General features: G+C 57.9%; 1 protein-coding gene across 1 annotated transcript; it reads right to left on the reverse strand.

Moving 5' to 3' along the window:
• Positions 1-1,535: 1,535 nt before the first annotated feature.
• On the reverse strand, positions 1,536-20,452 carry GRAMD1A (GRAM domain containing 1A). The gene is made up of 19 exons (XM_032614454.1): positions 20,299-20,452; positions 15,738-15,948; positions 15,612-15,632; positions 15,048-15,132; positions 14,815-14,918; positions 14,638-14,733; positions 13,806-13,886; positions 10,388-10,500; positions 10,064-10,214; positions 9,331-9,529; positions 8,194-8,337; positions 6,508-6,626; positions 6,273-6,415; positions 5,595-5,698; positions 5,334-5,507; positions 5,128-5,215; positions 3,807-3,914; positions 3,603-3,723; positions 1,536-1,992 (listed from the first exon to the last, which is right to left on the reverse strand). The coding sequence occupies exons 1-19, from the start codon at positions 20,304-20,306 to the stop codon at positions 1,900-1,902; spliced, it is 2,163 nt and encodes a 720-aa protein (XP_032470345.1). The 5' UTR covers positions 20,307-20,452; the 3' UTR covers positions 1,536-1,899.
• Between the last annotated feature and the right edge of the window lie 1,087 nt (positions 20,453-21,539).

Below are 21,539 nucleotides of genomic sequence, written 5' to 3' on the forward strand. Positions count from 1 at the left end.
TGTGATCTGGGCCTTTGTGCCAGCACCTCCTAGGCTGTGAAATTCCCCTGCAAAAAATAACTCTCTTGCTGTTCTGATCCCTCCCCTCTGATCGGGGGGTGGCAGGCAGAAGCACAGTGAGGACAGGTCGTAGGCACCAGGCAGGGGCACCTAGCGACAGCCCTACAAACTAATGTTGGCTGAGCACCTACTACGGGCTTGGGGCTGTTCTAAGCACTTTACTAATATTAACTCATTTAATTCTTCCTACAAGATGGGTGTTACCATTATGCCCATTTTACAGGTGTGGGAAACTGAGGCTCAGGATGGGTAACTTGCCATGATCACATAGCTAGAGGTTAGAGGAGACTGGCTCTGCCCTTTGTCACCTATGGTCCATCCTGCCCCATGCAGCCCCTCCTCCAGTCCTCTGCCCCAAGCCATCAATTAAGATTCTTACAGCCTGACTGTGACTTGTCAAAGGTCTCTCTTTACACCCCTCCTCACTCACTCTGGAACCAGAACAGGGTTTGAGTGAGACAAACCTAGGTTCTACCTGGACCGAGACCTTGCCTCTAGGCCCATTTCCACATCGGTAAGATGGGGTCCAGACGGCCACAACCTGGACAGGCTGGTGTGGGGTCCTGAAGGGGGGCCCTTGTATCTAAATGTGGAGACACCAGGGGCTAGGCCTTGCCTCCCTGCTGAGTGGCCCCAGGCGTGTAACCGTTTGTTTGTCTCCGTCTCATGGAGTAACTGTGAGAATTAAATGAACATCAGACCGTGGCACAGAGCCTGGTACACACTTGGTCCCCACTCCATGACTCACTTTTTTCTCCCCTCAATCTTTCTGCCATAATAGTAACGTTTATTGAATACTTACTCTGTGCAGATCCTGTTATAAGTAGCCACCTTTATTAACTCCTTGAAACCTTAATAAAGCGGTTCTCAAAGTGGGGTCCCTGGAGCATCAGCGTCACCTGGGAACTTGTTGGAAGTGCAGGAGCTCAGCAGACTCGCCCCAGACTTGCTGAGTCGGAAACTGAGGGTGGGGTCCTGCCTTCTGCTTTTTAAAGAGCCCTCCGGGAGAACGACTCACTTCTGACAACCCTGGGAGACGGGTGCTATTCTTTTTTTTTTTGCAGCACGGCATGCAGGATCTCAGTTCCCTGACCGGGGATCAAACCCACACCCCCTTGCAGTGGAAGCGCAGAGTCCTAACCACTGGGCCGCCAGGGAAGTCCCCAACAGGGACTATTCTTATGCTCACTGTAAAGAAGAAGAAGCCGAAGCTCAGAGAGGTTGACCTGCTCCAGGTGACATGCCCACTAAGTATCAGAGGTAGGACTGAACCAAGCCACCAGCCACCAGTCTGTCCTCACAGACCCCACACTGGACCCTGATGGTGCAAAGCTTGTGAAAGATGCTCAGGGATTCCAGGTCGCGTCAGTGACTGTGGCCCCAGAAAAGGGGTGGTACGCCCCTCCTACCACAGCGGGATCTGAGTGTGACAGGAGGCTCCCACCCACCCCCAGGGCCCCGCAGGCACAACCACAGCCATTTCCAACCCTTTATTGGGGCTCTGTCAGCCCCAAATAAATATAATACATTAAACCCAGAGCTGAGGGAATCGTGCACCCCGGGAGGTGCCCCCCATAACCCCAGCCGAGCACAATAAGTTAGTGGGGGGCCTGCCGAAGGCCGGGCCAGTGCCCTGGCGGGGCAGGCGATGGCAGCTGGACTCACACGCTGGTCTAAAGTGCATCTCGGTTCTGTGGTCCCCATGTCTGCGTGGCCCCTGGCCGGGCCACTGGGAGGGGTGGGCGGGAGGTTCCCGGCGCTCACACCGAGCCAGCAGTGGCCACCGAGCCTCTGTGTCCATCTGTCCATTTGGGGAGACGGCCGAGTGGCCAGATATCCTCAGGAGAAGCTGTCGTCGGACCGTGGCTGGGAGTCGAAGGGAGGGTCTGAGATGGTGATGCCTTGATGCAGCTTCTCCAGCGAGAACTTCATCTGGGGGAAGAGGTGGGCAGGGTGGGGGATGAGTGCTGGGAAGGGTGACGCACCCCCCAACATGCCGCAGCTGAGGAACCGGGGAAGGTCCAGAGAGGCCAAGGTCAGCCTGTGCCTCTGCACCCCAGCCATTCTGCACCCAGTTTCACTTCTCATAGGCAGCAGGTGGAAGGGGCCCAGGTGGCCTGGGTTCAAGTCCTGGCTCTGCTACTTACTGGGTAACCTTGGGCAAGTCCCTTAACTGTCCCAGGTCCCTCAGCTGAAACGTGGGTCAGTAACATACGTGCTTCACAGGATTAATTCAGGGATCTGACGGGTGGACACCTAGGACCTGGCACACAGGAGGTGCTGGGTACACATTAGCTATTCTTACTGCCTGCCGTGCGACCCTGGGAATGCCTCTACCTCGACGTTCCTGTCTATTAGATGGGGGGTGACAAGAGCACCCCCCCTTGGAGCCTGGCCATGAGAAACAAAATCAGTTGGTCATCTTAGCTCTTAGAACAGCACGGCTCAATTGGTGTCTGCCGTTAGTAGTAATTTGTGCAGTCAATCCCATGCCCTTGGCAGTTTGAGAGGAAAATCAGCAGAATTGAACTGAGGATGGGAAGGCCCTGACCTCCCTCTCTCTGAGCGACGGGAGCCCAGCCTCAATGATCCCTCTCCCCTGTCCTGCACAGCCCTTTCCTGCATGAGCATCTCCCTCTGAGCGTGATTTCAGGGTGCAGCGAGGCCCCTAAAGGTGAGCCTCAGCATTCCAGCCCATAGTGACCAGGAACGATTTTCACCATCACCCAGCAACGTGGGCTGTGATGCCCTCCGGCACCCAGCCGATGCCAGATGCTCCCCAGCGCCCGGCGTCTGTGCTGACGCCTCCCCCCACCACATTTACTGAGCACCTGCTTTGCGGGATCTCACTAACAACAGTGAATGCAGGTGAGGTGTTTGCATGAGCTGGGCACTACTCAGATGCTAACTCCTTTAATCCTCACAGCAGCCCTTGAGGTAACATCGATTATCATCCCGTTTACAGAGGAGGAAGCCAAGGCCCCAGTGGTGAAGTCACCTGCACGAGGTCACAGGTCAGAATTTGAACCTGGCCATCTGAGTCGATGCCGCCAGCGAATTGCAGTGGTTGTCTGGGGCAACCCCTTCTGGAGATGAGATCCCAATAACCTCTGGAGAACCTCTTTCCCACCCTCACGTGACCCCTTAGTCACCTCATAGGCGGGGAGGGGTTCAGTGACCAAGCCTTATCCCTGGCCACTATGACTGGTTCAGGGATGGGAATGTGACCTTTGGATGTTACCCTGGAACTGTAGGTACCGTACTGGTCATCCTAGGATGCCCCAAACAAAGGCAACCCTGGGGGTGGGCAGAGTCAAGACCAGGTGAGAGAGACTGATTCTTACTACTGAGTGGCTGGATCGAGCCGTGCCTGAAGTCAGACATCCCTGGACTTTCTTCCCATCCCACTGATTTTTCCAGCAACCCTGGGAGGCAGGGACTATGAACGGCTTTTCTCATTTAACAAAGAAGGGAAGTGAGGCCCGGGTGCCCATGCCGCATCTTGGGGTTTGCATGCAGGATCCCGCAGCCCAGAGCCGCACCTCGTCCAGGAGCTCCACAGAAGCCCGCAGGATCTGCCTCCACTTGTGCACCTCGACGCTGTGGAACTGCTTCTGCAGGGCCAGGATCTCCGCCCACTCCGTGGCCGTCTGGGGGAACTTGCTGTGGAGGATACAGGGCCTGAGTGGGATCTGGGCCTCCCCTGACCTCCCCAAGCTCCCAGCTCCCTGGGGCTACCCACTCACCCCTTGGCCAGGGCCAGACTGTGCCAGGACTCGAAAGTGTGGGCTGTCCTCTCCAGGGACCAGAGGCGGTAAAAGAGGAGGACGTTGAGGGCAATGAGGACGATGAGGCTGGGGGGAGGGGTCAGAGGTCAGAGGTCAGGATACCAACGCTCCCACAAGTGGGGGGTCACCCACGTGACCACACCTTGAAGGGGTGCCACGATTAGCTCTCTTTTCAGAGGAGGAAACTAAGACTCAGACAGGGTGAATGACATGCCTAGGGTCACACAGTCCATACTCGGCAAAGTCAGGGTTCAAACCCAGGCCTGTGTGATGCCCGAGCCCTCAACTGCTGCTCCAGGCCACCTCGCTGGGGGAGCTGGGGGCACGGAGTGAAGACAAGGGGCTGAAGCTGAGGGTGAGACACAGATGAGGGGAGGGCAGGACGCAGGACCCTACCTCACACAGATCCTGAGGAGGCACAGAGGGGGAGACAAAGAGATGAGAGCTGCCCAGCCGGTCCCGGCCACCCCCCAACCCCGGCAGCCCTGAGCTGGGCGCACCGCACAGCACCTCACTGGACTGCTGTTATTGGCAAACTGAGGCCCAGAGAGGCTGAACGTGTGGCCGATCCCTCACTGCCCAGGGTCTGCGGGGAGCATGGATCTCATCTCCATTTCCTCAGAGCACCGTGCCCCTAGCCCTGGCCTCTGTGCATGTCGGTCTCCCCGCCTAATCCCCGTGGGGTCTCAGCTCAGAGTCCTCTGCTTTCCTGGGAAGCCTTCCCTGACGGTCTACCTGTCCAGCCTGGAGGAAGCCTTCACTGGCCTCCGAAGGCTTCCCTGTCCCCTCCGCCCATGTTTCCTCCATCACCACCCCATCCCTCTGGTCTGGTGCCAGGTCTGTCTCCCCCCAGGGCTGCTGGTCGCTACTGTGTCCCTCGCATCACACAGCTCAGGGCTGGGCACATAAAACCTGAATGAAGTGTAAGTGCCATTGCTCCTTTTGCACACCTCTCCTGGTTCACCCAATTCCGGCTCCCTCGGGGGCCTGCTCCTCCAGCCCTGGGGGCGCGGTCTGGCCCCTCTGACCCCTGCCAGAGCCCCGAGGCTTCCCTCTCCCTGCAGGGATGACCTCGCCATGGCAGACTGAGCAGTACACCATGTGAGGAGCCCTGCTGGGCGCATCTCAAACGTCACCTCCTTTAATCCTTGCTATGGGGTGGGGAGCCCGTGCTCTCACGTAAGCAGAGACCCAGAGAGGCCAAGCACTTGCCCAAGCTCACACAGCCAGGGTGCAGATCCAGGCCTGTCTGACCCCCAGGCCCGGCCCCCTTACTCACACAATGCTGATGAGAAACAGGGCGCTGGGGATGCCTGCCCCGGGGCCCTGGTCCACGGATGGTTCTGAGAAGCGGGAGCTGAGGGAGCCTGCGGGGGAGCAACTCGGAGTCAGACAGACTCATCCCCACCCAGATGGACGGGCTCACCCCACCCAGATCCCCAGCTCCTCCCCCGCCCCCCCCACCCCAGGCCTGACGGAACTCACCTGAGGGGTGCATGCCAACCCGGGTGCAGGGGTCAGGGTCCGGGTGCTGCGGCCCGTCACCGTGGCCCCTCCAGCTCAGGGGCCGCTTCCGCCTGCGCAGGCCGGACAGCAGCCCGCGTGCATCCTTCCCGCCTTCCTCCAGAGACAGCTTCTCGGCCTTGGCGAGCTCTCGCTCTGCAGACACGAGAGAGGACCCTGTATGTCTGCACCCGGCCAGGCCCCGACCCTGTCTGTGGCCCTGGCCGGACCCCTGTCCCCTACCCAGGTGGTGGAAGTAATCTTCGATGCCGCTCCACGAGTTCTTCTCAATGAGAGACTTCACAAGGCTCCAGGGCTGCTTCCGATAGCGGATCTCGGAGGACACTCTGGGGTCGGGAAAGGGGTGAGGGGGTCAGGGTCTGACTCCAGCCTTGCTGTCCCATTCCCGGGGGCAGCCTTTCCTCCCCTGATTCAGAGAGGGCCCCTTGTCACCCACAGACAAAACAGACACCCCCCAAGGGTTCCCTGTGATCCCCACTCACCACCCCACTCAGCCCGCAGCCCCTTCTCTGTCCACACCCGCTACCTTGGCAGGTCTCCCGCCTTCGGCGCTGCCCCAGCACTGCCCACCCAGACTGCCATCCTAGCCTACACCTCACCCTCAAACCCCTTCCATCTTGCTGCCGCGTCCAACTCCACACGGGCTTCTGAGAGACATCTCAGCAAGTCCCAAGCTGGGCTCCAATCTTCCCCCAAACCTGCCCCTCCCCACCCTCCCCTCCCAGTCAATGGCGGCTCCATCCTTCTGGTGGCTCAGGCCAAACACCTCGGGGTGTTCCTGACTTCTGCTCGCCTGCCACGATGGCAACGAGCATTCTGCAGCTGACTCGGGGTGGGGAGACTGGGGCAGGGGCCCTGGGACCACCAGGGGTCAGGTGGAGGGGCTGGGCCACTGCTCACCGGAGGCGGGCCTTGTTCCGGGCAAGGCCCAGGATGCAGTAGCGGTGGGCAGTGTAGAAGTAGTCTTGGTAAGGGATGCCCTGCGTCAGCACCTCTGAGTCCACCACACACCCGCCTGCCTGCGGGCCGCGCCGGAACAGCGTCTGCGGGGCCAGGGGAGGAACAGGGAGTCAGCGCCATGCCCCCCACCCTGGCCCCCGGCCGCCCCACCCGCTGGCCACCCTGCCTGGCACACCTGTGTCTCCACCACAGAGGCGCTCTTGGGCCCCAGCGGGTTGCTGATGGGAATGGTGTAGGTCAGCACTCGGCGCTGATGGCACTTGCTGTCCCCGCTCCAGGGGCTCAAGGTCACGTCTGGAGGATGGAGGGGCAGAGTGAAGACACCACTCTCCAGTCCTTTGCCCACAGGCTGTAGGAGACTCAGCCTTTCTGGAAGGTTCCAGTTCTCTGGAGACTTGCCTCCAAACCTGCGCCTCCTCCCTGCCCCCACCCCGGTGTCTGCCCCATCTTCCCTCTGGACGCCCAAAACTTCACACGTTGATGATCCTCAGAGCTGGGACCTCTCTCCTGCCTACACTTCTCAGCCCTCCTGGGCCACCTCCTCTACTCCTGCAGCCCCAGTCTCCTCTCCTTACCAGTCCTGGCTTCTCCCCTGAGCCTCAGACCTAGGGTCCTGCCACCTCTTGAACACCTTCCCCTGGAAGTCCCCAGGGCCCCTTACACCCACTGGCCTCCGCATCTCCTCAAACACATCCCTCCTCGCCCCACTGTCCTCCAGGCTTCCTGCAGAGCCCTGAGCCTCGTCCTGGACACTCCCTCCCCGTCTATTCACTGACCGCCTGAGCACTGTCCTAGTGCAGCCCATCCTTGTCTGTCCAGGGCCGCTCTTCAGCCTCCCCCTGAGCTCCTGGCCTCCGTCTCTACCCCTGGTCCAGCGGTAGCTTCTTAAAGCCAAGCCTGACCCTGCCCCTTACCTGTCTACAACACTCCATGGCTCCCCAGTACTGCCAGACAGAGTCTGAGCTCCTCAGTCTCATGTGCCAGTCTCTCCAGGACATAAGCATAGTTTTGCGGGACTCGAGTGCCCCCAACACAAGGCATAGTCTTACTCATTCTGCAGGGGATTCTACGTGGTTCGTTTATATCAGTACAGAAGAAAAAAACAGAGAAAACTACCATCTGAGTAGGCCCTCCCCAACTTGAATCTCTTTTGCAGCCTCCCGAGCTCCCTGCTAGTCCCCTGCTCAGCCCTTCTGCCTCTGCTGGTGCTGTGGCTTCCCCTCTCCACACCTGGCCACAGGGGCCCAGCCGCAGGCGGCTTCTCCCAGTGCCAGCCTCCAGCCTCAGGATCTTTGCAGGTACCCTGCTGGGCTCCTGGACTCCTCTCTCCCACCTCCTCCACTTTCCCTAAGAAAGTTCCTCCTTCAGGCCTTAGTTTCAACGTCACATCCTTCCAGCAGCCTTTCCTAACACCCCCCAGACCACAGCCACCTCTCTGACATACACCCTTATCTGCCTGAGTATCTGTTTACTGCTGTTCTCACTAGATTCCGGAATTCATCTGTCCCGGTCTCTGCACGGGCCTGACAGAGTGCTCATTAACTTGTATTTATTAAATGCTTACTGTCTGCTACTGTTCTAGGCACTTTTCTAGTATTAACTCATTTAGTTCTCATGATACCCTGACAAGGCAGGTAACTAGTATCACACCCGCATCACACAGAAGAAACCGAGGCACAGAGAGGGTCCGCACCTGGCCCAAGTCCACTCAGCTGGTAAGAGGCGGAGCCCCTCTGGCCTCACAGACGCTGCTTTTAACTCCCCAGCCTGCCACACCTGATCTGCACAGCAGTGCCTGCCCGGCTCCTGGCCTGCCCCTCCTCACCCCCTCCCGTGTACCTTGGTCACCTCGGCCCCTGACCTGTGAACTTGCACTGCTGCAGGAAGCCCTGCAGGAAGGGCGAGTCTGAGAAGAGCATCTGCTGGAGCCGCTCGGCACCCACGTGGAAGACGGAGTTGATGAGGAGGCGACCGGAGAGGTCGGGAAGGAGGGCCGCCAGGTCGGCTGGGCGACAGAGAAGGACAGGGGATGAGGCTGCCTGCGTTCCTCAGTTTCCCTCTGAGTGACCGCTCCTCCCCACTCCCAGGCCTTGTGGGGTGCCTGGGCAGCCCCGTCCTCCTGGACCAGAGCGGACACAGACACGGAGCTACTCAGCCCCCCTCCACCACAGGGTGGGCGTGTGCCCCAAGCCCAGACAATCAGAGCTACCACCATGGGTTCAAGGCGGAGCACACGCCTAGGCTCACGCACCTGCGGTCCCAGTGATGACAGGGGTGGGCCTGCCCATTAGCTTGAGCTTTCGGCCCCAGTGATTGGCTCAGGGGTGGGCGGATAGGGGTGTGTGTGTGTCCCAAGCCAGGCCATCAGCCACAGTGAGGGGCTCAGGGGTGGGCTTGCTCTCCAGTCAGAGCCAACCCTAGAGCTTTTGGTGCAGCCAGTGGGAGAACCATGCTTTCTCTCTGCTAGGCTTGTCTGGGGCAGGGCTGGGGCTCTTTCTGCCACAAGAGTAGAAGCTATCTGAGAATAAAGTTGGCACAGAGAAAATGGAAATGATGATGATGATATAATAACAGCCAACACTTACTAACTGGCCCAAACACTTTACCTGTGTTAAGACATTTAATTCTCTCAATGACAACACTATGAAGTGGGTAGTATTATTGCTAACCCCAGGTGAGGAAAATTTTTAGATGAGGAAAATGAGGCTCAGAGAGGTTGAATAATTTGCCCAAGTCACACAGCTAGGAAGCAGCGTGGCCAGGATTTGAGCCAATCCTGGCTTCAGAGCCTATACTCCTATCCACCCTGCTAAGCTGTCTGCAAAGCAGAGCTAAATACGGACAGATTTCTAACAACACCATTTAAACGCCTTACCTTAGCTGCCTACTCCGTGGACTTTTCAGTCCCACGAGCCAGCGAATCCCTCGGTGCAGCCCGTGTGAGTGAGTGAGGTTTGTCACGTGTACCCAAAGCAAACGAATCGGCCACCTGCCTCACCTTCCTCCCCCGTGGATGAGGAGGAGTTACTCGTGTCTGTCAACAGCTCCTCACTGGGCAGCAGATCCAAGGGGCCCAGGGAGGCGGGCCCGTCAGGTGGGGCGGGCTCTGAGCTCGCGGGTTCGGCCACCGGGGTCACTGTCTGGCTGGAGGAGGCGTCTGGCTGGCTGTCTGTCTGCTCCTCCTTGTCTTCCTCTGCCTGCAGAGAAAAGCTTAATCCAGCCTTGTCCCAGCCTAAGGGCCCCTTGTAGACCCACATCCACCAGAAGCCTTCGAGACTGTAGGAGAACCAGTGCCGGGGAGGTCACGTGTAGCTCTTCGCTGAGCTACAGGGGGCCCTGGGGCCACCCAGACGAGGACTCCTCTCAGCCTCTCAGCCAGGCCTGTCCTGGATGCCTGGGCCATGAGCTTTCTTACGCCTGTCCTGTCCATGCCTTATCTGTTTGTATCCGACCTCATCCAGCCAGCCAGCCCTCTATCGGCTCTTCTGTCTCTCCCGCTTCCCATCTATCTACCTGCCCCATCTTTGCCTGTCTCCCTCTTTCCCTACCTGTGCCTAGTCTCCTTGCCCATCTTCCCAGCTCCATCCCATCCCTCCATCCATCCCCTCACCTACCCCTCCACCTACCTCTTCTCTATCCATTCCCCCCGTCCCCCCTCAATCTGTCAGTCTGTCCCTCTCTCTCCCCGGCACCACCCAGCACCGTCCTCGCTTCTCCACGTGCCCGCTCACCCCATGGTCTGCGTCACTGCTGGCCCGGGAAAGGCTGGGGGTGATGCGGCCACGGCGCGAACCTGCTGGGCTTGGCTCCTGGCTGTGGTCAGCTGCCCCTGAGGAGGTGATGTCGCTCAGGGCGATTACATCTCCCACTTCCTTGGGGCTCCTACAGAGAAAGAGAGGGAGTAAGACCGCTGCATCTTTGAGACACCCACACACCCTCCTGGTCTCCCGGACTTTGTACCCCCGCCTCAGTCCACCCAGGACTCCAGGAGCTCTGCACGCAGCCCCTGCTGTCTCCTCCCGACCCCCGGAACCAGCCTCCAGCTACCGACTCACCCTAGACCATTCAGCTGCAAGGGGCAGACATAGTCTTCATCCTCGCTGGTGAGGCCCAGCTCTGAGCCGTAGCACTGATGCACCAGGTGCCAGAGCTCTCGGGGACTCAGCGTCTGGGCAGGCAGGACGTTAGGTTGGCCTCCACCTTATCAGGGCCAGAGCCCTTCCACCCGCGCCCACCAGCCCTCAGCCTCAGCAGTTCCCCTGGTGTCCACAAGGGGGAGCATGACCTCCCATCCCAGACCTCTGCCAATCGCACTCGGCACCCCATCGCATAGGAACCAGCGTGCTCAGGAGTTCTCCCTTAGGTCCTCACAATACTTCCACAGCTACAGGTTAAAGTTCCCAGTTTTACAGAGAATATGAGGCCCAGGGTGGAGAACTCGTGCTTGAGGTCAGCTCTGGGGTTCAGAGCCAGCCAGACTCCAGAGCCAATGCTCCCACCTGCCATGCTGTCCTGCCCCCAACTACTTTCCCAGGTGTCCTCAGAAGCTACCCATGGCTGGAGTGGCTGGATGATGCTGATGAGATCTAATAGTAATAACAGTAGCAGTACCAGCAGCTGACATCCACTGAGTTGTTACCATGTGCCAGGCATTCTTCTAACCCTTTATGCATGCTAACTCAACAAGTCTTCAAAACCATTCTGTAAAGTAGGTGCTAATATTGTCATCATTTTAAGATAATGACACTGAGGCACAGAGGTGGGTAATGTCATCCAATTAGGAAGTGGCTGTGTTGAGATGTGATCCCAGGGGGCTGGTCTAGCCCTGGAGCTAACCACTGGACTGCACTGCCTCCCACGAGCTGACATTTCCAAGCTCTATTCTAGGCCCAGCTCCGGTGCTGTGAAGGAGGGACGGTCCCCATCTGACCAACGGGGTTCAGTGACTCGCACTCGGTGACGGGGCTGAACTCCATCCCCAGCAGTCTGGCTGCCCTTGTCCTCCTTGGAGACTTTGACACTGCACTGTCCCTCCCTCGGGCTCCTGCTCCAGTGCTCTCGCCCCTGAGGATGGCCACAGCTGGAGCTGCCCCTGAAGACAGGAAGTGAGTTCAGCCCTGCTGGAGGAGTGGGTTGGGGCCTTCTGAGGTGCTACAAGCCAGCGGTAGCAGCCACTGTGTGATGCCTACCTGACATCTATCCACCATCCCTTCCTGCCAGCAGAACCCTGATTTGTTTGGGGTGAAAATCTTCCCCAGCCCCAGGGAATTATAACTCGCTTACATCAACTCATTTTTCCTTTGCCACACACCCAGCTTCCTGTGCAACCAAGGGTGATCACGTGACCAAGTCTTAGCCAAAGAAATACAAGGAGAAGTCTGCTAAAGGAGGCTTTCCCTTCCTGATAAAGGAATGCCCACTTTCCATCCATCCCTTTCTTCTTTCATGTTTGGGACACTTAACTGAGGGCATGACATCTGGAGCTGTAGCAGCCACCTGCAACCATGAGGCAACAAGCATGTGGACAAAACATCAATATGCAGAAGGACGATGGTGTGGAAAGATGGACAAGAGCTTGGGTCCTGGATGACATAGGGAGCCCTCAAATCTACCCTGGATTGCCTGCCTCCAGACCTCTTGTTACATGGGCATCAGTGTGATTAAGTGGACTCCGGAGCCTGACTGTAATGGGTCAGAATCCCAGCTCTGCCACAGAAAGGCATATGTGCCCATGGGCAAGGCTTTCCCTCTGTGCTTCACTGGTGAAATAAAGATACTAACCACACTGCCTTGAAGGGTGGCTGTGATGATTAAATAAGTTAATTCATGGAGAGCTCAGAACAGTCCCTTGCACCCAATAGCTCTGTTAAGTGTTAGCTATTATTATTATTATTATTATCATCTGAAGTAATTCAGTGTCTGTTTGTTTAAACCATCGTCTGGCTGGGTTTTCAGCTACTTGCAGCTGAATGCATGCCACATAAACTCATGCAACCACAGTGGGCATTCCAGGAGAGCCCACTCAGGGCTGGCCCATAGTAGACTATCAGAATGTGAAAAGTAAATGTCTGAAATCCCTTACTCAGAATCTTCGGGGTAAGACTCGATTCAAAATTAAGCAATTTGGGGATTTAAGAAAGATAATACACTGCCTACACTATAATACAGCACTAAAAATATCTATATTATATTTAGGATCCAGTAAGTACAGTGTATACCCGAGGTTCTCAAAGCGTGGTCCAAGGATTTCTGGGCATCCCCTGGACGCTTTTAGGGAATCCATGAGGGCAAAATTATTTTCATAAGTATGGTAAGTGTTACTAGTAGCATGTCACTTGCCTTTTTCACTTTTATTCTCTCATGAGTGTACAGTGGAGTTTTCCAGAGACTATGTGACCTTATCATTGTTCTGGTGGCTAATGTAATGCGTGTTTGTGTATCTTGTGTTTAAAAATTTCCCAGTTTCAGGACTTCCCTGGTGGTCCAGTGGTTAAGCCTCTGTGCTTCCACTGCAGGGGGGCGCGGGTTCGATCCCTGGTTGGGGAACTAGGATGCCACATGCCACGCAGCGAGGCCAAGAAATTAAAGAAATAAAAAAGACACACTGAACAACTTACTCTCCGTGGGAGGCCTTCCCACTGACCCACTGCACCACTACCTCTCCCAAACCTGCCCTTCTTCTGTTCCTTTCTCAAACTCTGAACACTTTAAAAACTTTTTTCCCAGTTTCAATTTCTAATACAGTATATATTGATAGATATACTCTACTTAAACAGAAGCCCTTTGGAGTCTACAATTATTTTAAAGAGTGCAAAGGATTCCTGAAACTACGGAGTTTGAGGATCACTGGTATATTCTGTACTGGATACTATAATATTATACTGAGTCACAACTATATTTAAGGTTTACCCCAGTCATTCACATTATTATTTTTTGGTCCTCAAACATATGAAAAGTCCCATTAGTTGAGATAAATACAGACCTTTGTTATACAAGAAGCACACGTGGTGTTTTAAGTTTAAATTAATTAAAACTGAAATTAAATTAAAAATGCAGATCCGCAGTCACACTAGCCACGTTTCCAGAGTTCAACAGGCAAGTGTGGCCGGTGGCTACCATACCGACAGCACAGCACAAAACTGTTAGACAGTACTGATAGGGACTGTAAACCATGTCAGCTCAAGTCAAGTTTTGCTTTACCAAAAACCTCCCCGTCTTCGGAGAATTTCTGATTTGCAGGTGGTGACTAAGCGGTTGTGAGTACGCATTTCTCATGGGCAGGGTGTGGCACCGGAGACCGTGGCGGCCCCCCGTGGGGGCCTACGGAAGAGCTGCAGGCACATTGGGTCTGGTGCCCATGGAGAAGAGCTGGAGGGGTCCTCCAGTTCCCCGAGTCCTGGTATCTCTGGCTCCATGGTCCCCCCACTGCAGCCCTCCCCCTAGCCCCCCTGCCCAGGATTCGCCCAGGCCCACCTTTTCAAGCAGTGCGTTCTGCCAGAGACGGAAGATGAGGAGGAAGCAGCGATCTCGGGCCCCAAAGGAGGTGAAGAAATGCTGCAGAAGAGAGAGGTGTGTGAGCCCTGGGGGAGAGACAAGGCTGGAGGGAGGAGGAAGCTCCACCCGCTGCACCCTGTTCCCGGCTCTCCATGCTGATGTATGTAATCATTCATCCCTTCACTCATTCCACAGAATATCTGTCCTGTGCCCAGCCCAGCACTGGATGACCCTGGAGTCACCACGATAAGGAGATGGCCCCCGGCCCTGGCCCCAGGGCTCACAGTCCAGAGCTCACAGCCCAAACTGGCTGGGCTGCTTGCGGGAAGCCCAAGGCACATTCCCAGTCTCCTGTGCCCACAGTGGGTGGCCAACGGATCCCCTTTTGGCCAAGAAAACACAAAGGGAAGTCTGCTTGAAGTCTTCCCGCCCCATTTCCTTCTCCAGTCCTGTCTGGGCCACTGGTGTGAGGCAGCCCTCTTGGATGGACCCTGAGGCAACAATCATGATACATGGAGCATCAGGGAAGGCTTCCCAGTGGAGGAGGCCTCTGAGCTGATAGAATTTTTCTGTTAATACTATCCCTGAACAGCTGTGTCAGGGGACAGACTGCAGGGCCTGAGACAGGAGCAGGTGCAGGAGTCCGGGTCAGAGACTGCAGGAGCCCATGCTGGGGCTGGGAGAATAAAGAGAAAGGGAAGATGAGAGAAGCTGGTTGCTGAGTCAACAGGGCTCTGGGTGGTGGGGAGGAGAGAGGAGCCGGTGAAGATCGGGGAGCCCGGGGCCCCTGTCTGCTGGTCCTCTCGTTAACCTTCTCATTCTCCGTGCAGATCTGGATGGCGTTGGGGATCAACTTGGCCGTCTTTTCCTTCTTCAGACACGTCACTTCCTTCAACTGGATGGAAATCTGAGGACAAAAGACAAGTCAGAAGGGGCCAGGGCCCTGCCCGCCCTGGGGCCCCTCCTCGTCCCAGGTCGGTCAGCTCACTGTCGTCTCCCAGCGGAAGATGTTGCTGTAGAAGCAGATCCAGTTCTCGGAGAGATAGAGGCGGCCCTGGAGGAGGATCTCGCGCTGCAAGGCACAGGAGTAATCTGAGGCGGCCGAGGGGAGAGACGGGCAGACACCCGAGTCACACGGCTGTCCTGGCCGCTGGGCCGGCATATGCGGGAGGGTCAGGAGGGCAGAGCTGGGAGCCCCGGGTCTGGCTGGCAGGGACTCACCCACAATGAGGCGTTCGGCTTCAGGGAGCTTGCTGAACAGTTTACGGAAGTCCTCATTCCGCTGCTTGTACGTGGGGCTCAGCATCTGGGGGAAGTTTGGGAGGTGAGAACCGGGACAGGGGGCCACACCCCTAATTCTGTCCCCCAAAGCTCCCAGCACCCCTCAGTCTCCTCAGCCTGGGAGGAGCCTCTCTGAGGTTTCAGTGTCTAGCTCACCTCTGGCTCCTACTGCCTGTTAACACAAGAGTAACCATAACGAGAGCCATTTACTGATTGCTACCTAAGCCAGGTCCCGTACCACGTACCCACCAGTACCACTGACTCTCAGTGAATGTTCCCTTCAGTCTAGTAAGGTCAGAACTGTTTCTCAAGGAGAGAGAAACCCAGAGAGGTTAAGCAACTCACTCAAGGTCACAGAGCATGTAAGTAGCAGCATAGGATGTGACCCCCAGGTCTGCTGACCCCAGCACCCACTCCATGACTACTGCAGCCAGGGGCCCCTGGCCCAGCACCTGTCCCCCTCCCTCTCATCCTTCCAGCAAGGCCCCCTGCCCCGATACTCACACTGTACCAGCTCTGCATCTTCTGTAAGAGAAAGGAATGGAGTCAGAATGAGCCTCGGGATGCCCCTGCCCTCCCACCCCTCCCCCCACTGCTCCCCCCACCCCACCTGGGCTTGCACCAACTGACCTTGCTGTTGCGGATGAAGTTCCGGCTGCCCAGGCTCTGGGTGCTGGGTGCCCCAGGCACCCCACCCTTCTCTGAGGAGCTATCTGACCCCTTCTCCACCATGGTACCCGGTTCCGGCTCAGGTGGGGGTCGGCTTGGCGGCAAGAGCTGAAGCCGCTTACGGAGAGATGGGGAGCTGCTTGGCGTGCTCCGGCCAGAGTGCGGGGTGGTGCTGGGGCAACAGGAAGAGGGGCATTGTGGGGAAAAACAGGCTGGGGTGGGGGGACAGGCCGGCGTGGGGGGACAGCCCATCGATCCCCACCTACCCACCCTGCTCCACTTCCTAGCCATGTGACCCAGAGCAGGCCCCCTAGCTCCCCAGGCCTCGGTCAGTTCATCTGTAATCCAAGGGTGAGAAATGCATGTCCTCTTCTAGTTGTCTGGAGGGTTAAACAAATCAGTACACGTAAAGGGCTTCTAACAGAGCCTGGCACATAGCGAGCTCTCAGTAATGCCTGCTGGTCTTAAAATTAACTTATTAACTCATTCATACCATCAATATTTATTGAAGGACCACTTTCCACTCAGTGGCTGGAGCTAAAAACCTAAGCGTCTCCTTCTTTCCTACTCACCCCTCATTTTTACTCTATTAGCAAGTCCCACATGGTCCGGCTCTAAAATCTATCTCCATTATTTCTATTCGGCCCACCTCCCCCTGCTCCAGCGGCCTGGCCCAGCCTCCATGCTCCCCGCTCCTGGACATCGCAGCAGCCTCCTCGCTGCTCAGGTCAGGGACCTCCTGGCTTAGTCCTCTCCCCCTGCATTCCACTCCAGGTGAAGGCAAGGTCCTTACCGCCTCTGCTCAGGGGCCAGTTCTCCAAGATACCTCCCCTCGCCCCGCCATATAAACCACATCCCCTCTCCCGAGCCCCCGAGCCCCCTCCCTCTTCTCTCCCCTGCGCCTTTCAAATCCTCCCACACCAGGAGGTGCACTGCACAGGGGAAGGGGGTTTTGTTCCCAGCTGCACCCCATTGCCTAGAATGAGGCCTGGCGCACAGCAGGTGCTCCGCAAGCTTTTGCCCCTGTAGACTGAATGAGCGATTGACCCCACCCCGTGCCCCCCACCCTCCAAACTTGGATTCCACCAAGTGTACCACTGGCCCAACCCTCCGCAGGCTGAGGCTGCTGCAGATCTCAGCTGGACCACTTCCCTGTGACCTTGGACAAGTGCCTGAACCTTTCTGTGCCTCAGTTTCTTCTTGAGTATAATGGGGATAACAGCAGTATCCACCTCCCAGGGTTGTCTATAGGACATACATACACAGAGCCCATCACCTGGAAGGTGCTCTGGCTGAGTAGGGACTGTCGGGCTAAGATGGAACACGCAGCCCTGCTGCCACCCCAGAGCACTTGCTGCCGAGGTGCCACGCTGACCCCTGCACAAACACCTCAGCCTGGTATTTGGAGCCCAAACGGACGCCAACCCCAGTCAAAGTGCACACGGAGCACCCGCCCTGCACCAGGCACTGGGGACACAGAAGTGGGCAAGACAGACCCAACAGCTGCCCGCAGGGACCTGACATTCTGATGGGGGAACAGAGACGATCAATAAGAGATCATGTAAATAAGGATGATGATCTCAGACACTGGTCAGTGCTGTGAGGCAGCGCTGCGCACAGGGGCGGCGCCAGCAGTCCCTGGAAGCTGTCAGAAATGCAGAGTCTGGAATCTACCGCAGACCTCCCTCCCGAATCAGGAAGTGTGGGTGGGGCCCAGGAGACTCTAATGCATGTTCAAGTTTGAGGACCACGGAGATAAGGAGGGCTAAGTGGGTTGGTGTGCAGGGACCACTTGAGCTGAGCCCAAAGGACAAGGAGCAGATCTGGCAAGGGGCCAGGGAAGACTGTTTTAGGGGCAGGAACGGTGAGTTCCGGCACAGGACTGAGTTTGACAGGTCTGAGGAGGAGCGAGGTGGCCAGCGGGGCTGGGGAAGGAGGACAGGAGGCCACAGACCCACCTGCAGGCCCTCTGGGCCCTGAGCAGGTGTTCGGGCTTCACCCTGACGGCCCTGGTGAGCTCGGGAAGGGTTTAAAGGAGGGGTGACCACATTCCTCCCCTGCCTCATCTTCCAGCCTCTCTAGCCCGAAATGCAGACCCCTCCTCCACCTATCCTACTCTCCTGCAGCCTCAGGTCTAGGGAAGGCGCCTGCAGACAAGTCCGACACACACAGACAGGGCCCAGCCTGCGCCCCCAGATCTCGCTCCTTGGCAGGACAAAGAGGAAGTGCTCAAGCCTGACAGCCCGGAGGCTGCCCAACCAGGCAGGCTGCAGCAGAGGGAAGGGAGGAGCCCGACACGGTGACATGGCTCAGGGACTTGGAAGAGAATGGGGTTTTGTCACTGCAGACACCTCACCTCCGGTTTCCCGGGCCTAAAGAGGCCAACAACTCCCTCCGGTCAGAGAGGGGCAGAGGCCTACACAGGTGTGCACAAAAGGGAACCTCGACGTGGCTCACACACAGCCACTGTCACAGGCAAACTGCAGTTCCCCACAGTTGTAAGAAGCCTCCCCTACCCCTCACCCCCCATACACCCTGCAGTAGTATCACAGGTATATTACAGTCACACACAAAGCCACAGTCTCAGCACAGTCACACACAAGGACGCCACGGCCACACACAAAGTCCCGGAGTTACACACGCATGCGCGTGCACGCATGCACAACACACACGCAGCTGCAGAGGGTCACAGAAACAGAAAACCGTGCAACGTCCCAGGTACCTTCACACACTTCACACATACGGGCACAAGAAAGTCTCAGAGGACACTTGAAAGCAAGTAACATTCCCACAGTTACAGAGAGGGCCACACAGTGAAAGAACAGTCACAGGGGACCCCAGCTAACACGTGCACAACCCAGGTAAATGAAGTCTAGGGTCAGCTCAGCTCTCATGGCATTCCCCATCTGGAGGGGAAGCCAGAGCAAAGACCTGCTCTTACGTGGCAAGGAATGGACATGTCAGCTGCTGTTGCTGACTGACAGGAGAGCCCCGACACTCACACAGCCATGAAGGACTTGGGGAAAAGGCAGCCCCGGGAGGTCGTGGACACATCTCGACAACACAGTGGCCAGGTACTGAAATCACGCATGGGACATGCTTTATAAACTTTAACAGCGGAACAGCATCAGTTACGATTATTGCTCCGGAGAGCCAAGGGTACAGCCAAGGTCTCAGGAGGGAGGGTCCCAGGCTCACTGTGAGCCACAAGGGGTCTCTCTCTCACTCACACAAAGCCCCGGAGGGTCCCAGCTGCTCACATGGAAGCCCAGGCACGTACAACAATGTCATGAAGCGACACACACAGGAACTTTCACACAAAGATGGAACCAGAAATAAATAAAAGGTACAACCCCAGAGGGTTTCAGTCATACTCAACGACCCCAGACACACAATAATGTCACACATGGACACACACAGGTGACTTACATTTGCACACAGAGCTAACAGGTTCAGAGGCAAATTATAAGCACACAGAGGCAAAGGGTCATAGCAGCAAACAAAGAGCCCCTGACACATGCACACACACACTACAAAGTCACAACTGAACACACAGGCAGCTTACAGAAACACATGGAGCCACAGACGGTATCCCAGCTAAATTCACACACACGCACACAGCCAAGGAGGATCACAGCTGCCTGCACACCAGGAGACTTAGACACATGTACACACACTCCAAAGTCACAATCAGACATGCATAGGTCTGACGGGATGAGATACATTACACACACACACAGCCACGGAAGGTCACAGCCACACACACAAAGCCCCAGACCCACACTACAGTCACAATCAGACACACGCAGGGAGCTTACAGAAACACATGGAGCCACAGATGGAATTCGAGGTAAATCACACACACACACGGAGCCAAAGAGGATCACAGCTGCCTGCCCGCTAGGAACACAAACACGCGTACACACTTCCAAGACACCTACAATGCAAAATCTAAAATATACTCTGGGCCCAGACAGAGAGTAGGTCAATTCCGTGCCCACGACCCCAGAGGATCTCACGCACGCGGTCGGCCGGCCAGCCACGCAACAGCCCCCATCCGAGCAGCCCCGGGCCCAGCAACAGATCACAAAGGCGGGAGGGGGCCCAGACCGGGAGAGGCTGCTCCCGGGCTTGCCCCGGGCTCCGTGACCTGGGGGCCCGGCCGGAGGGGGCTCGTCTGCGTCCTGCCTCGACCGCAGGCCCGAAGACCTGGGTCAGCCTCGCGCACACCCCTCGCCTCCCAGGCAGAGGCGAAGGAGGCCCGGGCGCTCCAGGAAGGCCGGGTCCCCCAGCCAAAGCCCCGCCAAGCCAACGAACCGGCCCCGGGGGCCTCCCCGCCGTCAGGGCCCATCCCCGAGCGCACCCATGGGCCCCCAACGCCTCCCTCCCCTCCCCCTGGCCGGCCCCCGGTGCACAAGCTCCCGGATCTCGGCCGCTGCCGCGCCACCCCTAGCCGAGCCCGCGGAGCCCCCTCCCCCCCGACCTTCTCCCGAACCTCCCCCGCCCCCGCCGCGGTCCTCACTCGAACATGGATGCGGAGCGGTGGGCGCGCCCAGCCGCAGGGCAGGGCCGGGCCCGGCTGAGCGTCCCCGCTGGGCAGCCGCCTCGCCTTCTTCGGCCGCCGCCCGCACCCGACCCCGCCGCCCGCAGCCCGCCGCCCGCAGCCCGCCGCCCGCAGCCCGCCGCCCGCAGCCCGCCGCCCGCACAAAAGGCCGGGGCCGCGGGAGGCAGCCGCAGCGTCAGCTCCCGCTTCCTGCCCCCGCCCCGTCGCGTCACAGCACCGCCCCCCGCCCGCGGGAGGGAGGGGGGAGGGGAGGGACCGGCCGAGGCGGGGAGGGCGGCGGGGCCTAGATGGAGAGAGTCAGATACCTGGAGGGAGAGAGGGGCCGCAGGGAGGCGGGAGAGCGGGAGGTGAGAAGAGCGAGAGGGAGACCCACGGGGGGCTGGCCAAGGCGAGGGAGGGACGGCGGGGACAGAGCGAGGCCACAGGGAGACGCGAGAGGGAGAATTAGAGAGGGAGGGACGGGGCGCTGGGGCAGGAAGAGCGAGACAGGGATGGAGAGGGGCGGCTGGGACGCCAGAGCACGGAGAGAGCAAGAGAGAGGAGGAGAAACAGACAGAGGCTCTAAGGAGAGAGACAGAGAAGTGGACCGGGGAGGGGGAAAGACAGGAGAAAAACACAGACTTGATTAAAACACGACACCGCCATGGCAGCTAGAGGCTTGGGCACAGGCCCGACCCGCTCCCCTGGTAGCGGGAAAGGAGGCCCAGTGAGGCCCCGGGGTGGGGGCTCTCGGCACCCCCCCACACCCGGGGCGGAACCTGAGAGGTGGGGTGGAGCTGGCGGTGGGATGGAGATTCGGGGAAACGGAGGGGTTGCGGCTGTGGGTACGCAGCTGGCGGAAAGCGGGTGGGGCCCTAGGCCGCCTCCCTCTCCGCATCTCTGAACCCCCGCTGTCGGCTCCCGGAGGGCCCAGCGCCTTGGTTTCTGGGGACCCCTCTTGGTCCCAGCCCGCGTCAGCCAGCCCGAGTTAGAGTCAGCCTCCCTGGCGCTTATCTGACTTCAAGCAAGTCACCTAGTCCTGGGGATCCCACTAACTCTGTGGTCAGGACTTTCCCACAGGACAGTGGGGGGGTGGGGGGTGGAGGGACTACCCTTTTACAGAAGGGGAAGCCTGGCCTCAAAGATGGGAAGTGCCTCGCCGAGGTCACTGTTGTTGGACGCAACCCTCCCGTGACGCCATAACCTGCGCCTGTCTCTGC

Source organism: Phocoena sinus, chromosome 19 (genome assembly GCF_008692025.1).
Source record: "Phocoena sinus isolate mPhoSin1 chromosome 19, mPhoSin1.pri, whole genome shotgun sequence".
In the NCBI taxonomy this organism is placed as follows: domain Eukaryota; kingdom Metazoa; phylum Chordata; class Mammalia; order Artiodactyla; family Phocoenidae; genus Phocoena; species Phocoena sinus.

Coding starts and splice junctions, on each gene's coding strand:
- GRAMD1A (XM_032614454.1), bottom strand. Junction 9,530..10,063: donor GCAGTGACGCAGACCATGGG/GTGAGCGGGCAC, acceptor TTTTCTCTGCAG/GCAGAGGAAGACAAGGAGGA. Junction 8,338..9,330: donor CTCATCCACGGGGGAGGAAG/GTGAGGCAGGTG, acceptor TCTGTCGCCCAG/CCGACCTGGCGGCCCTCCTT.